Genomic DNA, 17,715 nt, shown 5'->3' with positions numbered 1-17,715 from the left:
CGCGGCCGCTTTCCCTGCTCTGAGCTAGGCACAGATCTCCAGCGATGTGCCAGTATACTGTGACTCTCACATCGCAGTGTGCCTGCTGGTAGCGGCGTATTGCCAGCATAGAGCGGGCCTTCACCAGCGGATCTGCAGCATAAAATCCGCTGAAAATCCCCACGTGTGAATGTACCCTTAGGGTGTGTTCACACTTGCGTATTTTCTGCATATTTGCTTCAGTAGATCTTTCTGCCCATTGAAGACAATAGGCTGCAAAATCAGTGACGTGCGGGCAGCCGGTACACACGGACGCCGCGAGATCAGGATACTACCTATTCTTCCCGGGCCTCCCATTGGGATTTCTGGACGGGTCCCAAGTCCTACCCCTGGGACACATATACCAGTTGCTCCAGAGTGGGGATTGCCACTATTTTTCACCATCAACCTACCTGCTACCGAGTCATCCTTGCACAAGACCTAGTTGCTCCAGAGTGGGAATCACCAATCACCAAGGATATATCAGTTACCAGTTTATTAACACACAAGATTATGCACCATTAGCGGAGCTGCCAAGACCTCTGTCCCCTATTACAAAATGAAGAATAACTAATGTACGCACTCTTGTAAGCTTCTATACATGAGACGACACATAACAACCAGATGTAAGGTCTCAAATGACCCCTCTAAGTATTCTATACTGATCCCTGAGGAACTACCTGTAGTAACACGTAGTAGCGAAACACGTTGGAATGTTATGGTTCTACCTTTATGTGCATATGTATACCCTAACTATACTGTACAGACTACTGCCCTTGTCTTATATCCAAATACTATAATATACCCATGGTCATTTTCCACGGGTACGGCTATTCTTTACCTACCACATGTTTGATTTTTCATGTAATTTTCCTGTGCGTTTATATGCATAGCCTCCTATCCTAGGGGTCGTTCTCCTGCGGTATCTTGTTGCAATACTAGAAGTATGTCCTCCCGTCTCTACTAGGAGGTTCCGGTGTAGGCCCAGGTCATTAGGACAGGGGGCCTACAGTATTATCAGGCAGGAAACACAGATTGGGATAAGACCAGTTGCCCCATCTGTTCTGTTTTCTATAATCCACTGACTGCTTGTATGATTGTTAATACTAATGTCTTGAACCACTTCTACCACTACTATAGTGCTGTTAATATAATTATGGCATGGAATATGCTGTTCTTGATTAAATTAAGCTGCAAAATCTTCAGCAGCAGATCTGCAGCAAAAATATGCACGGGCAGCCGATGCAGCAGCCGATCTGCTGCTTTTTATTTTCAGCTGCCTATTTTATCATTGACTTACCAGCAAAAAATAAGCAGCAGAAAATAAGCAGCAGAAAATCCACAGCTAAACACGCACCAAAATCCATAGCAAAATCTGCCTGTGTGAACATATCCTAAGGGCTCATTTACATTTGTGCGGATTTTTCACAGCTGATCTGCTGCTTTTTATTTTCAGCTGCTTAGTTTCTGCTGCCTATTTTATCATTGAATTGCCAGCAGAAAGTAAGCAGCAGAAAAAAAGCATCAGAAAATCTGCAGCAAAATATGCATTAAAACTTGTAGCAAAATACGCTTGTGTGAATGAGCCCTTATACTGAATCTTTTTCCACCAACATGTATATCAATCTGCTCCGCTCCTCCTGCTCTATTAGGCTGATTTAATGCAGTTCCCTTTAACAGATTTAATATGTACTATAAAAGTGTTATTTACTACACCACCACCATCCAGAGCTAATAAGAGACCGCAGAATGGATCTATGGATTCCTGTAGTTTACACCCTCCAAATAGTCCCTAATGTCATTGTATGAAGTGCCTGTTCAACAGTTCAGGTCAGGAGCCCCCTTTACATCTGCATACAGACTGAGCCTTAGGTGTAGGCAACAGGCAGCCAGGATTCATACAGATATGCAAATAGGAGAAGATGGGAACTGTACTCAGTGCTTAAAGGGGTACTCCACTGGAAAAAATCATTTTTATAAATCAACTGGTGCCAGAAAGTCAAACAGATTTGTAAATTACTTCTATTTAAAAATATTAACCCTTCCTGTACTTATCAGCTGCTGTATGTTCCAGAGGAAGTTCTTTTCTTTTTGAATTTCCTTTCTGTCTGACCACAGTGCTCTCTGCTGACACCGCTGTCTATTTTAGGAACTGTCCAGAGTAGGAGCAAATCCCCAAAGCAAACCTCTCCTGCTCTGGACAGTGCCTAAAATGGGCAGAGGTGTCAGCAGAGAGCAGACAGAAAGGAAATTAAGAAGTAAAAGAAGTTCCTCTGTAGTATACAACAGTTGATAAGTACTGGAAGGATTAAGATTTTTAAATAGAAGTAATTTACAAATCTGTTTAACTTTCTGGCACCGGTTGATTTAAAAAATGTCCAGGGAAGTACCCCTTTAAAGGGGTACTCCGCCCCTAGACATCTTATCCCCTATCCAAACGATTGGAGATAAGATGTCTGATCGCGGGGGTCCCGCAGCTGGGACCCCCGTGATCTCTGTGATCATTTAGAATGCTGGGTGACGGTGGCGGGGGTCGTGACATCACGGCCACACCCTTTGTGATGCCACGCCCCCTAAATGCAAGTCTATGTGAGGGGGCGTGGCGGCCGCCACGCCCCCTCCCATAGACTTGCATTGAGGGGGAGCGGTGTGATGTCACCAAGGAGCTTTTGCGTGACGTCACAACCCCCCGCCGTCCAATCAAAGCATTCGGAACAAAATGTTCCAAACACTGGGGCAGTGGAGTACTCCTTTAAGAAGCATCTATTCTTCCAGCTTCTATTTTTCTGGTTGGTATGCCATAAGTGATGTCAGAATTGCATTTCAGCATAATACTAATTCCAACTAAGAAATGCCGCGTAGTAATAAAGATCTATGTCCACAGACAAGGTCAGGAATTAAAGATCAAAGTTGGCCGCGATATCCTAAATTATTCATTGGCATTTTAAGTACAAAGCAAATTTCCGAGCCAAGAATTGATCAGTCGGTGAAGCTGCATCGTCGGCATTTACTCCGGTATCCGAGAGTAATGACTGTAAAATGGTTGTAATAACATTTACTGTAGTTACAGAAAAATTCCACTATATTGTAATCCAGTGTTTCCCAACCAGGGTGCCTCCAGCTGTTGCAAAACTACAACTCCCAGCATGTCTGGACAGCCTTTGGCTTGTGTAGGCATACGTTGAATTTTTACAGCGCTTTTTAACACATTTTTACCACCATTTGGCTTTGCTTGTGCTGCGATTTTTAAAATCACTGTATAAATTAAATTTTTACAGTAATTTTAAGCAAAATTTGGTAAAAAAAGAAAAAAAATGTAAAAATTAGGCGAGATTTTGTATCATAGCACCAAAAAAATATAACTAGAGATGAGAGAACTTACAGTAAATTCGATTCGTCACGAACTTCTCGGCTCGGCAGTTGATGACTTTTCCTGCATAAATTAGTTCAGCTTTCAGGTGCTCCGGTGGGCTGGAAAAGGTGGATACATTCCTAGGAGAGTCTTTCCTAGGACTGGATCCACCTTTTCCAGCCCATCGGAGCACCAGAAAGCTGAAGTAATTTATGCAGGAAAAGTCAGCGACCGCCGAGCCGAGAAGTTCGTGACGAATCGAATTTACTGTAAGTTCGCTCATCTCTAAATATAACGTGTTTAACTACCGTATATCCTGACCAAGTAAGGCAGCAGCAGTATACAGATATGGATAGGTGGGGAGGGGTCTGTGAGCTGCCAGGACCGATTTGATAGGTGATGATGTCATCCTGTTGTGGTGAGGCTAGGGTGGCGTGTATGTAGACTTATGGATGTTGTGACTATGATAAGAGTTTGTGACGCCAGGACTGTTAACCCATCACACACAAAGATAAAGCGGTTGCCGATGCCAAGCGCCAGGTAAAGAATGCCTCCAATGCAAGGTTAGGGAAACCACTTGGAACTTTACTTTAGTCATTGCATAAAGATAGTACAGACAGTACAGTTTAAAAGTACTGCAATTGGGCTGAAGGATGCAGAAGGGAAACCCATTTGCAGTAATCGCACTCTGGAACTTGTATACAAGGGTAAGGATTACTGTAAAGAGTGCACACCACAAGATCAATATTCATATAAGTAACAAATTTTATTAAGTATCATATAAAGTTTGCAAAAAAGACACAAAAGGGCTAAAATCAATTAAAAGCTCTCAATCGAGCAACCTCTACAACATGGGAGAGGGGCCATGAATCCCCTTCTCACCAAAGTCCCGTCCCTCTGTTGTACAATACAATGGCTCAGGCAGTGGTGCTAACTAATAAGATGGTACACGTACAGCATCAATCTATGTCACCAAATAAATAATCCTGACATCAAATGAGAAGAAATACACGGTGTACAAAGAAAAGATAAATAAATACATATCACCAGTGCACAGCAACCACAGAACAAAGGAGCCGAGATGGTAAGTAGCGGGACGGGACCCCTAAGCCCCACGCGTTCCGTCACCGTTTGTGACTTCCTCAGGGGTGTTGTAGTCCACCTGCCCTTGGGGTCTTATATATCAGCATAGTATATTGAGTAATACCTGTCAGGTGAGTACATCGAGGGTCAATCACGCTGTGTATAGTGGAGCCGGCGTACACTTCCGCCTCCGCCACCCACTTCCGCTATGTGTGCGTCACGAGAAGTGTAGAACATGTGACCACCTAGTGGTCACATGATCTCTTCTCCTTGATATTGACTGTCATGTGCGATAGTGCCGCATCCGGGAGTAAGTGCGTCCCACGTGACCGAACGGTCACGTGAGGGGTCATATGATCACATGTTGTTAAGAACTTTGTTGTGCCTTGGTGCATGCGTACCCCATATGTTAGGACACCAGGTAAGTACATAACAATGTACACAATTTGAACTCAAAATGCAAGGTTAGGGAAACCACTTGGAACTTTACTTTAGTCATTGCATAAAGATAGTACAGACAGTACAGTTTAAAAGTACTGCAATTGGGCTGAAGGATGCAGAAGGGAAACCCATTTGCAGTAATCGCACTCTGGAACTTGTAGTCTTCCTCGACAAAGATGTGACTTGACTTGTCCGACGTGGCCTTGACATGACTAGACTTGACTGACTAAGGGTACGTTCAGACTAGCGGATTTGCAGCCTATTTTACACTGCGGATACGCCACTGAAGGACCTCTATATGCTGGCTTTACATGTGCCTGCTTGGAGCGCCAATACGCCGCTACGTCCAGACACACTTAAACGATGTGCGAGTTGCCGCGCATGCGCAGTGTACTCACACACATCGCGAGCCCCCCTGCTCAATGAGCTGCCGCGATGTGCGAGTATACTGTGCATGCGCGTGGCGACTCGCACATCGCAGTGTGTCTGCTCGTAGAGGTGTATTGCCCCTCCGAAATAGCGAAATACACTGCGAAAAACCCTTACACTTGACTGGAATAAGGCTTGACTTAGGAAAGTGTAGGAAAACACAGACTTCAGAGAAAGGGGGTTGTTGCCACCAGCCTAGACTTTCACACACGGGGTTCCTGGGTTTGTGCTTACGGCCGGGGTGGACTTGTTAGGACCCGAGACACATGAAAGGGGGTTATCCAGGATTAGAAAAACATATATGATTTCTTCCAAAAACAGCCCACACCTGTCCTCAAGTTGTGTGTGGCATTGCAGCTTAGTTCTTTTGAAGCGAATGGAGCCAAGTTGTAATACCACATACAACCTGAAAACATGGGTGGTGCTGTTTTGGGGGGGGGGGGGGGGGGATGTTCTGTTTCTCTTTTCCTGAATAACTCATTTTAACACTTTTGGTAAATCTCACCATGTAATTTTCTGTGGGTCAGTCAGGCTGGTGAGCACATGACTCAGATTCAGAAGTGAAACACTTGGATGCAGCTGTGCTGGAATAAAACAGATAGCACTGTAGTGCTAGTGGTGGTGAGAGTGCATTATTTGGGCAAAATGAAAACCTGGAGTAGTTCTTTAAGGGACAGTTTGACCATTATAGGTGGGGGAGAGACCCACAGAGCATGACCAGAAGTCATTCCCATTCATGTTTTTTGTTGCCTGTGTCTGGGGCTTCTACTAAACATATCTCTAAATCCTGTTAAAAACAGCCCAGGTAAGATACCTGCCCCCCATAATAATGTATTTAAAAATTACAATCAGGAAAAAAAAGAGATAAAAAAGAACATGTTTCAGTATCTGCCTCAGTATCTGCCTCTAATCAGTATAAAAAAAATCTAGATAATACATTCTCTCTAAGGGTGCGTTCCCACACGGCGTATACGCAGCGTATTTCACGCTGCGCAAAATTCCTTGCTCACTATACACACAGGGCTTTCCGGCGGCAGCCCAATGCATGTTGTGAGTTTTGGAGGCGGGGCTCCGCCTCCAAAACTCACTACACACATAGGGCTGCCCCCGGAAAGCCCTGTGTGTATAGTGAGCAAGGAATACGCAGTGTATTTCCCACTGCTGCCATAAATTTTGCGCAGCGTGAAATACGCTGCGTATACGCCGTGTGGGAACGGACCCTAAAGGTATGTTCACATGTGTGTATTTTTCTGCAGATTTTCTGCTGGTAAGTCATCAAAAAATAAGCAGCATAAAAAAATTGTTACTGTCTTGGAAAAAAAACTTCTTATTTCATGCAGACATGCCAAAAGTTTGATTGTTCAGGGTCTCAGTGTTGAGGCCTCCACTAATCACTAGATATAGAGTGCAAGTCTCCTTGGCCTATAATGGAGCCATCTACTGTAAGAAGCATTGAATACTGTGCACTTTACCAGGCTATATCTAGTGATTGGTGAGGGTCTCTATACTGAGACCCTAAACCATCAAAACTTTTGACAGTTCTGCATGACATCTCAAAAGTTTTTGTCTCTCACCTACATCCTGCTACATGTCGAATTGCCAAATATTGAAAAAAAAAAACATCTCTTGAGTCCCAGTCAATGTGACTTTGAAATACAAAATTCAAATGGAAGAATTGTTCTTTGTCCTATCTTTCTTGAGATTGTGTTTATATTGTTGGATTCCATAGGTCCCCCAGCTACCGACATAGAATCCAATAAATTCCCTCACTTACTGACCCTGCTCATGACATCAAGGTCACGCCCCCTCCCATAGACTTGCATCTAGGGGGCGAAGCCGTGATGTAATGAATCTCCGCCCCGCATCGCCAGTCATCCGGTACAGAGCAAAGTTCGCTCGGTGCACTGGATGTCTGGGGTGCTGCAGCCGAGATCGCGGGGGTCCGCAGTGGTGGCACCCTCACGATCAGAAATCTTATTCCCTATCCTTTGGATAGGGGCTTAGATGTCTAGGGGTGGAGTACCCCTTTAAGGAAGCCTAAGGCTGCCAATACACATAAGATCTGATTGTCCACAATGCAGCTCTGATCAGTCCTCCATGAGATCATTCATGCAGCAATATTCTAGACTAAACTTACACAAAACAGCAAATGATTGTGTGGTGTCCCGGTACAGAACATGTCCTGTCCCTTTTGTCTGGAGTCCCCTCAGCCAGAGTCCCTCCATGATAATGGGCTCTCCTGTAGTGCTAACCCCTAGTCGCCTCTTAATATGTTGATATGTAATGTATATATTTATATATTTAATTCAGATAGGATACCTCTGTATAGGACATTAGAGGACACGTGCCTTTAATTTATGTTATGCTATGGTTTAAGGACCTTTGGGTCATGTGATATACCCAGAGTTCCAGAGGTCAGGACTGACAGGTTCTGCTGACCAATGAGCTTTGTCCTGCCCTCTTAATATATAAGGGGCTGCAGCCATTAGATTCTCTCTCTTAGCTCCTGCTCTTAGTTCCGGACTATCAGAGAAAGCACAACTCATATCTCATCATCAATTCAAGCTAACCCTGAAGCCTTATCTTCCGCAGCCACTAAACTGTGAGTCATCCAGCTCAAAACTACTAAAATCCTGTGTGACTACTGCAACTCAATTATCATAAAATCAGTAGCACAGTGGCTAGCAAATCAAAGCTCATTGATCTCAAAAGTCCCAGCAAACCTGTGAGGAGCCTGAACTACGGTCCTCTATATAAAGACTGTTCTGTTATCTGCAGTTGCATAAAATATGCAGTAAAGTTTATTCCGGTTTCATCAAATATCTGCTGTGGAAATACAATTATTTCTCCCTACCGTTTCTGGGACGGTTGGCGGTAGAACCATTTATCTAAGGAAACTGCATCCTGATATCATGACAGTTAAGGGTTAAATACCAACATACCCTACACTATTACCTGCACCACCTAGACACCACAATTGGCTGCCAGACACCTGTATTTCACTGCCAGAAAAAAAGGACACAGGACACACATTTACCACTAACACAAGCACAGATTCTTGGTAAGCATTTCCATTACTGTATGACACTTCATTGCTAATGTAACCAGACACCAGGAGGCAAGGAGGAGGTACAACAGGTCTTTACTGGGGGGGGCTTGTATGAACTTCCAAGGCAATACTGTCTTTGTTAATCTCCCGTTTATGGTGGCATTGGAAGGGTTACCCATTGTGTAGAGAGGCCATGCTCCTGAGAGTGTGTCACTAGTCCCTGAATGTTTCTGGATATTACTGCCCACAGAAGACATTGGCCTTAAAGGGGTTCTCCGGTGCTTAGACATATTATCCCCTATCCAAAGGATAGGGGATAAGATGCCTGATCGCGGGAGTCCCGCAGCTGTCACGCCCCCTCCCGTAGGCTTGCATTGAGGGGCGGAGCGTGATGTCACACGCCGCCGGCTTTGTGGTCGTCCGTAATCAGACCCGGAGCGAACAAGCTTCGGGGACTGATTACAAACGGGGTGCTGCGTGCATGATCCCGGGGGTCCCCAGTGGCGGGACTCCCGCGATCAGGCATCTTATCCCCTATCCTTTGGATAGGGGATAAGATGTCTAAGCACTGGAGAACCCCTTTAAGCGGTCCTGAGTTACAATGGCCTTGGCCAGATCTGCCTCAACTCGTACTACTCTTTCCCACTCATCTTCAGCTGTACTGGCTATAAATAAGGGGCCGGTGGCTGTCTGGGCAAGCTGGGAGTTATAGTTATTCAACAGCTGGAGGCACACATTTTGGGAAACACTGGACTAAATAAAAAGTATGGGGAATATATATCAAAAACTGTCCAAAGGAGAAGTTGCTGAGTTTCCCATAGCAACCAAATTGTTTCCTTTTTGAAAAGGCCTCTAAAAAAATGAAAGAATCAATCTGATTGGTTGCTATGGGCAACTCAGCAACAGGTTTTGATAAATCTCCCCCAATGTGTATGGTAACCCTTTGTCTGCATGGAAGTAATAAATAGTGCATAATGTTACAAATTACATTACTTCTGCATGTAAACATGACAAATACTTAAATGGGCACTGTCAGAAGCAAAAACTTTTTATGCATTGCACATCTCAGCAAAACATTAACCTTTTTATTATACTTCATCATTTTTTTTTATCTCAGAACATAATCCTGTCCGAATGCAGCATCATCTTTGTCAAAGTCCAGGAAGTGAGAGCAGCACTAGCACTCCTCTGTGCTCACTCCTGTCTTGTCTATTAGACTGTAGCATGAAAACAGAGAGGAGGGGGTTACAGAGCAGCCTGCAGTGATTGGATGAAGACACCCAGCACAGCACAGCAGATTCAGGGAGGAAGTGAATGCATGGTGAGTAAGGGTTGTCTCAGTGCTTGCCTTGGACATGCCCCTTCCTGAGCAGTGGATGTCAGAATGAGTAAGCAGCAGAACAAAGGGATTTGTGAGCCCAATACAGAAGCTAGACACATAAAAAAAATATTTTTTTCTGTGATACACTTTAAAGGGGTTATCCAGGAATAGAAAAACAGAGCTACCACTCCCTGTCTGTCTCCAAGTTGGGTGTGATTCTGCAGCTCAGTTCCTTTGAAGTGAATGGAGCCAAATTGTAAAACCACACCCAACCTGGAGACAGACAGGGAGCGTTTTTTGAAATAAATTAGCTGTGTTTTCTATTCCAGGATAACCCCTTTTAAGGGGTACTCTGGCCCTAAGGATAGGGGATAAGATGCCTGATCATGGGGGTCCCGCTGCTAAGGACCCCCGCCATCTTTCAGGCAGCACCCCGCTATCATCAGCCTCCGGAGTGAACATCACTCTGGGTCTGATGAATTACGATCAAGGGGCCGGAGAATTGTGACATCACGGCTCCGCCACCATGTAACATCACGCTCTGCCCCCTCAATGCAAGCCTATGGGAGGGGGCAAGGTGGCTGTCACGACCCCGCCCATAGACTTGCATTGAGGGGGCGGAACGTGACAGCACACGGGACAGAGCCGTGACATCACGATACTCCAGTCCCGTGATTCGTGAGACCCGGAGCGATGTTCACTCCGGAGGCTGATGATAGCGGGGTGCTGCCTGAAAGATGGCGGGGGTCCTCAGCGTCGGTACCCCCATGATCATATTCTTTTGATAGGGGATAAAATGTCTTAGGGCCAGAGTATCCCTTTAAGTACTTTTCTAGCAATTTTTTGGGACAGGAACCCTCTGCAGCCCAGCCACAAAATTCAAGCAGACACTGAAATTCAAGAATGTTGTTTAATTTTTCACAATAAATTAAAAGTCTCTGACGTCGGTAACACAAGTCAATGCATTCTCTACTATTAATGCTGTTTCATGGTAAGCTGCTGGAAAACACAGAGTGCGGGAACAGGCGCCCTGGCAGAGAATCCTGGGAGTTGTAGTCCCTATAACAGCTATGGCACCTGATCTAGCATATTCTTGTTGGATTTTTAATGAAAGGAAAAAAAGAAGTTGAATTAACTTTTCTATGTAACTGTTATTTACACAGATATACACATATATTAAAAAAACAAACATTAAATTAGATCTTATCTATACACAGATTTTCTGTACATTTTGTAGCACAGTTAGTAGGAAATAATCAGAATGCAGAGAAATTATTTTTTGTCTGGTCGGTGGGGAGGAGCGGAGGTGTGGGTCAGATTTTTAAGTGCTTTCCTCCATATTTGGGACGGTGGGTTCAGTTGTATCTAGTGTAACATCAATATTGTGTTCTAGTTAATCCTCTACATTAATTGATTTTTTTCAGTAGTGTTTGACATGTAGGTGGCGGTAGAGTCCAGTACAGGTTGTTGAATGCAATTCTGATTGTCCGCAGAATATTTAAAGGGGTTCTCTTCTCCAGGAACAGATAATACAGCTCAAATAGTGGAGCAATAGTCTGCTTAAAAGGATTGTCATGCGTCAAGAAGCCCTTTTTTTTTTTTTTAAATGAAGCCGGACAGTGATCAGCTGATCGCCACTAGTCAAGCGTCTGACACCTAGGGCAATCAGCTGTTATTGTTGGGGAAGTTGTGGCCAACTATACATTTCCCTTGTCACAGAAGAAATGTAGTACACTGCTCAAAAAAATAAAGGGAACACTTAAACAACACAATGTAACTCCAAGTCAGTGACACTTCTGTGAAATCACACTGTCCACTCAGGAAGCAACACTGATTGACAATCAATTTCACATGCTGTTGTGCAAATGGAACAGACAACAGGGGGAAATTATAGGCAATTAGCAAGACACCCCCAATAAAGGAAGGGTTCTGCAGGTAGTGACCACAGACCACTTCTTAGTTCCTATGCTAGGCAACAACCCAGCAGCAGGATCGCTACCTCCGCCTTTGTGCAAGGAGGAGCAGGAGGAGCACTGCCAGAGCCCTGCAAAATGACCTCCAGCCGGCAACAAGCGTGCATGTGTCCACTCAAACAGTCAGAAACAGACTCCATGAGGGTGGTATGAGGGCCAAACGTCCACAGGTGGGGGTTGTGCTTACAGCCCAACACTGTGCAGGACATTTGGCATTTGCCAGAGAACACCAAGATTGGCAAATTCGCTACTGGCGCCCTCATGCTCTGTGCTCTTCACAGATGAAAGCAGGTTCACACTGAGCACATGTGACAGACGTGACAGAGTGACTGGTTTGGCAGATGGTCAGTAATGGTGTGGGGTGGCATTTCTTTGGGGCCACACATCCCTCCATGTGCTTGCCAGAGGTAGCCTGACTGCCATTAGGTACCGAGATGAGATCCTCAGACCCCTTGTGAGACCATATGCTGGAGCGGTTGGCCCTGGGTTCCTCCTAATGCAAGACAATGCTAGACTTCATGTGGTTGGAGTGTGTCAGCAGTTCTGGCAAGAGGAAGGCATTGATGCTATGGACTGTCCCGCCCGTTCCCCAGACCTGAATCCGATTGAGCACATCTGGGACATCATGTCTCGCTCCATCCACCAACACCACGTTGCACCACAGACTGTCCAGGTGTTGGCGGATGCTTTAGTCCAGGTCTGGGAGGACATCCCTCAGGAGACCATCCTCCACCTCATCAGGAGCATGCCCAGGCATTGTAGTGAGGTCATACGGGCACGTGGAGGCCACACACACTACTGAGCCTCATTGTGACTTGTTTTAAGGACATTACATAAAGTTGGATCAGCCTGTAGTGGGGTTTTCCACTTTGATTTTGAGTGTGACTCCATATCCAGACCTCCATGGGTTCATAAATTTGATTTCCATTGATCATTTTTGTGTGATTTTGTTGTCAGCACTAGAGATGAGCGAACTTACAGTGATTGGATTCGTCACAAACTTCTCGGCTCGGCAGTTGATGACTTATCCTGCATAAATTAGTTCAGCTTTCAGGTTCTCCGGTGGGCTGGAAAAGGTGGATACAGTCCTAGGAGAGTCTTCTAGGACCGTATCCACGTTTTCCAGCCCACCGGAGCACTTGAAAGCTGAACTAATTTATGTAGGCTAAAGTCAGCAACTGCCGAGCCGAGAAGTTCGTGACCAATCCAATCACTGTAAGTTCGCTCATCTCTTGTCAGCACATTCAACTATGTAAAGACGATAGAATTTCATACGATTAGTTCATTCATTCAGATCTAGGATGTGTTATCTTAGTGTTCCCTTAATTTTTTGGACCATTGTATAAGGGTCTATTCACACAGCGGAATTTCTGCCTCAAATAAAAGCCCAATACACTTCTATGGGATTCCACACCCCCATTGACACTTCAGAATTTCCGCTTGTGGAATTCCGCAAGTGGAAATTCCAAAGTGTCAACGTGAGTGCGGAATCCCATAGAAGTGTATTGGGCTTTTATTTGAGGCAGAAATTCCGCTGTGTGAATAGACCCCTACATGGTGGCCATTGAGTGGTTATTTATTATTAGCCAGAATGGGAACCACTGAAATTTAGCAGCTGCCCACTCTGGCTCATAGAGTCACAAGCAGGGGACCCCCTCAGGCTATGTTCACTTGGTGGAATTTCCATGCAGAATTCCACACAATAATTCAACCAGAAATTCCGCTGAAATGTATTGCCCATTATGTTCAGTGGGATTCTGCTGTCCCATTCACACAGCAGAATCTCCGCGGTGAACATTCCAATGCAGAATTTCTGCATTCCACCAAATTTAAAGACATGTCTTTAAATTTTGCGGAATTCAGGGTGGAATCCCATTGAACTCAATAGGGCTTTGACTTTTGCCAGCCAATTTGTGCTTTGAGCACACAGAAATTCTGCTGGAATTCCGTCCAAATTCCACGAGACAGCGATAATCTGCAGTCTGCTTTTCAGTGCAGAATCCAAGCGGAATTGCATAAATTCCGCCAGGCCAACATAGCCTTAGAATACACGTGGTATTTTGGTTCAAATGTTTGATCCACAAAATGGCCCAAAAATATATATATTTTTTTCCTGCTGAATTTCATTAAAGGGGTACTCCGGTGGAAAACTTTTTTTTTAATTATTTTTTTTAAATCAACTGGTGCCAGAAAGTTAAACATATTTGTAAATTACTTCTATTAAAAATTCTTAATCCTTCCAGTACTTATTAGTGGCTGTTTACTACAGATGAAATTCTTTTCCCTTTGGATTTATTTTCTGTCATGACCACAGTGCTCTCTGCTGACACCTCTGTCCATTTTAGGAAATGTCCAGAGCAGCATATGTTTGCTATAGAGATTTTCTCCTGCTCTGGACAGTTCCTAAAATGGACAGGTATGTCAGCAGAGAGCACTGCGGTCATGACAGAAAAGAAATCCACAAAGTAAAGAATTTCCTCTGTAGTATTCAGCAGCAAATAAGTACTGGAAGGTTTCAGATTTTGTAATAGAAGTAATTTACAAATCTGCTCAACTTTCGGGCCTCAGTTGATTTAAAAAAAAGAAAAAAAAAAAAAAGAAAAAAGGTTTTCCACTGGAGTACCCCTTTAAACTCAACTCAAGAAAAACAGCCAATAATTCTGATTCAGTTAAAGATTTTTTTCTCTTAGAAGTTTTTTTTATCAAAACGTAAATTTTTTGGAAAAAAAATTCACATATTTTTTGCCCATTTTGTAGTAAAAAAAAAAAAAAGGCTGTTTTGCAAATTGCTTAATAGTATTTTCTGTAGCAAAAAAAACTAACAAATGAAAACAATTTAAAAAAATGCAAACAAAGGCTTATAAAATGTACCAAAAGAATAAAACGGCAAAAATGTTCTGCTGTTTTTCTTTACATTAAAATAGCCGTTGTTTTTTTTTTTTTTATAGCTGAATATATGGACCGGCATACAGCTTTCGGCTGGGTCCACACGTTGTAAAGATGCATGCAAATTTTATTTATGCTCGCATCTTCAGCTGTGTTTTTTGTTGCCGCAAATTTGGGGAAAAAACTGCCGCAAAAATATTTATGAAAGGAATTACAGTTGAGCGTAAATAAAATGCGTGGGAATTTTTAATGCTGTGTGGACCCAGCCTTCGGGTTGCCTTTAAATACCTTAAGATTCTAATGTTTGTGGGCAATTTTGGCATTTTCACTTTCCTGTTTGGGTGAATTAGAGCTATACAATCAGAAGCTGGACTTTTGCCCCGTACTCTGTGTACACTATAACCACTCTTAAAATGTGGTCCCTTATTTTCCAGGTCCACAGCTTCAGGGAAAGGCGGTTGCTTATCTAGTCCACTAACAGGGACTAGACAGTATGTACAATCCCTCTCTTCTAAGTGAGAACGTCTAGTGCTCTGTTAGTTGGACTATTAATCTATTCCACCAGAGCCCCTTTAAATATGATATAATGATATTTATGAGGAACCGCTTCTGTTCATTGCATTCATGGTCAATCCAAGGGATACGGTCTTTTGGCCATCAACTACCCTTTGAGGAATGTCTGAACTGTATCCATTTCCCATTGAGTTCACAAGATAGTTAGGACAGCAAACTTTACAGCCACCCAGGGTTATTTTGAATTGCAGGACAATGGACCTTATTAGGCTTGTGTCTTTCGGAGGACCTCTCCAAAATGTGCTAACGACCTATACATCTAAAACCTTCTCTCTCTGTGCGCTGGAGCTGCTTTCAGTTCTTCCATTCGGTATGGCTTGGCAGCTGGATATGGCAGTGGTAATCGTTTTATAATACGGAATTTTTAAGATTCTAAACTTCCTTAGGGGTTCTAGAGGCTGACTCAGAAGGCACTTTGGTTGTCACATGATGTCCACAAAAAATTCACAGGGGTTTCCCATGGCCTTCTGAAAGGATTGTCGGCTTCCGGTCAGTTCTGGGGGAACATTGCTAAGCTCACGGACAGGGGGTCCCCCTGGTGGGCCACTGGTGCCATACACCTTACTTCCAATCTTTGGCAGGGTATAAAGAGGGGGTAGACCCGGGGCACCATGAGAGTGGTGGCTGCTTCGGTGACTGCGTTCACTACGTGGCACTGAGCTGTGACTCCGGTGACTGTGTTGGCTCAATGGCCTTTCACTTTTTCGTCCTCCACTGCTGGTGGCACGATCAGATCCGCTGCCACTGCCGTTGGACTTGCGGTCCTTCTCTCGGCCCGATGACCTTTTTCCCTCTCTGTTGCTGCGACTGGAGCCACTGCTTTTGCTGCCTGTAGAAGTGAAATAGCCACAGATATTAGAAAGTGGTATGGAATGGTCACATCGTTCATGCAATAGATCTCAGCAAGGTTCTGCAGAGGAAAGCCGTGGTGTTATAGAGTATTATTAACATGCAGAAGGATAACTATGGGATGGTAATTGTGGTAATGAATACGCTGGATGTTTGTTGTAAAAATTGAAGCTGGAATATTTCATGTAAAGGGAAAGAAAATCTCCATGAAGCCACATGAAGGTCTGGAGCAAGCTGGAGGCAAGTGTGCAAGACCAATGACATTATATTATTACAGTGTATAAGTGTGACACTAGCCAGGTGTTCACAACATAGGTAGAATACCAATATGGACAATCATGGAAAGAAATATGTCAACAAGTTCCTCTCAAGAAGGCGCTGGTACCCGGAGATGAAAAAAAAACTTCTTTATTGGCAACGCGTTTCGATCCCAAACCGGGATCGAAACGCGTTGCCAATAAAGAAGTTTATTTTCATCTCCGGGTACCAGCGCCTTCTTGAGAGGAACTTGTTCACATATTTCTTTCCATTGTTATCCACCGGACTGACTGACGTCACACCGGGAAGTTCCGCGTGGCAGCGGTTCCATTCGATTTCCTGCACATAGACGCTACTGTAGGTGTTGTGCTCTGAGCGCGACACCTAGGGGTAAGAACCCATCTTTGCGTTATCTCTTTCATTTTATACAAACGGTCCTCACTAGGGGAGCACCTCCTGTTGTTTTTTCTCGTTGATATATTAAATATGGACAATCAAGCATTGCCGACTTGCCATATATATATGAGATAATGGTTGGCTGAAGGGACCATTTCAGATGACTATTGGCTGTAAATAACATGCAAGCAAGATGGCCGCCGACAGCAGACTGATGTATTCTCAAAATGTGATCAGCCATGTTGGATTTTTTGGCACTACATAAATCGTATTGTACACACTTGTCCCACTGGATCTTACTCAGGTTCGTATCTCTGCTTCATACCTTCATGGTGCTCGGCAAACAGATGCAGCCATAGCTAGGCCAAACTCTAATGTAGAAATAAATGCGGCACTCACCAGTCTGCAAATTGCTTCAAGCTTTATTATTCTGGTGCAACAGTTTTACATGCAGCGGGGGATACAGACAATAAAACGTGAACGATACCTTGTGACAGCTGTTTCGTGCGTCAGCACACATTGTCTGTCACTAGGTGTCACCGTTGTTTGACTGTATCACTCCACTGCATGTAAAGCTGTTGTACTGAAATAATAAAGCTTGAAGCGATCCACAGTGCCGCATTTATCTCTACACGGTGAGTGCCGCATTTATTTCTACATTAGAGTTTGGACGTTGTTTTTTTCCCGACGGTTGGCTTAAAAAAGAAGTATATGGCATTCCCGACATTCAGGGATATATAATGTGTTGTTACTGTTCAATTCCTGGATAAAAGATCTTAAAGGGGTACTCCGCTGCTCAGCGTTTGGAACAAACTGTTCCGAACGCTAGAGCCGATGCCAGGAGCTTGTGACGTCATAGCCCCGCCCCCTCGTGGCATCATGCCCCACCCCCTCAATGCAAGTCTATGGGAAGGGGCGTGACGGCTGACATCATGAGGGGCGGGGCTATGACATCACAAGCTCCCGATGCCGCCTCCAGCGTTCGGAACAGTTTGTTCCAAACACTGAGCAGCGGAGTACCTCTTCAAGAGGATAACAACATCTCTGTGATGATAAGATATAACTGCAGAGGAAGTTGAAGGATATC

The 17,715-nt window shown here is 44.2% G+C and overlaps 1 protein-coding gene and 1 long non-coding RNA gene across 5 annotated transcripts in view; one reads left to right on the top strand and one right to left on the bottom strand.

Annotated features, from left to right (window-relative positions):
* The first annotated feature begins 9,402 nt into the window (after positions 1-9,402).
* LOC130293983 (uncharacterized) overlaps positions 9,403-17,715 on the top strand; it is a 55,661-nt gene continuing 47,348 nt past the window's right edge. For both annotated transcript variants that reach the window (XR_008848346.1, XR_008848347.1), the window contains exon 1: positions 9,403-9,693. This is a non-coding gene — a long non-coding RNA (uncharacterized LOC130293983). The remainder of the gene's footprint in view (positions 9,694-17,715) is intronic.
* DVL1 (dishevelled segment polarity protein 1) overlaps positions 13,165-17,715 on the bottom strand; it is a 257,194-nt gene continuing 252,643 nt past the window's right edge. For 2 of the 3 annotated variants that reach the window (XM_056543323.1, XM_056543325.1), the window contains exon 15: positions 13,165-15,954. In XM_056543323.1, coding sequence (XP_056399298.1) covers positions 15,548-15,954 — 407 coding nt within the window. In that variant the 3' untranslated portion in view covers positions 13,165-15,547. The remainder of the gene's footprint in view (positions 15,955-17,715) is intronic. The other variant, XM_056543326.1, reaches the window with a different exon arrangement.

This window comes from Hyla sarda, chromosome 10, assembly GCF_029499605.1.
Source record: "Hyla sarda isolate aHylSar1 chromosome 10, aHylSar1.hap1, whole genome shotgun sequence".
NCBI lineage: Eukaryota > Metazoa > Chordata > Amphibia > Anura > Hylidae > Hyla > Hyla sarda.
The sequence above is the reverse complement of the archived record's forward strand: the minus strand, read 5'-3'. Positions and strand labels throughout refer to the sequence as shown.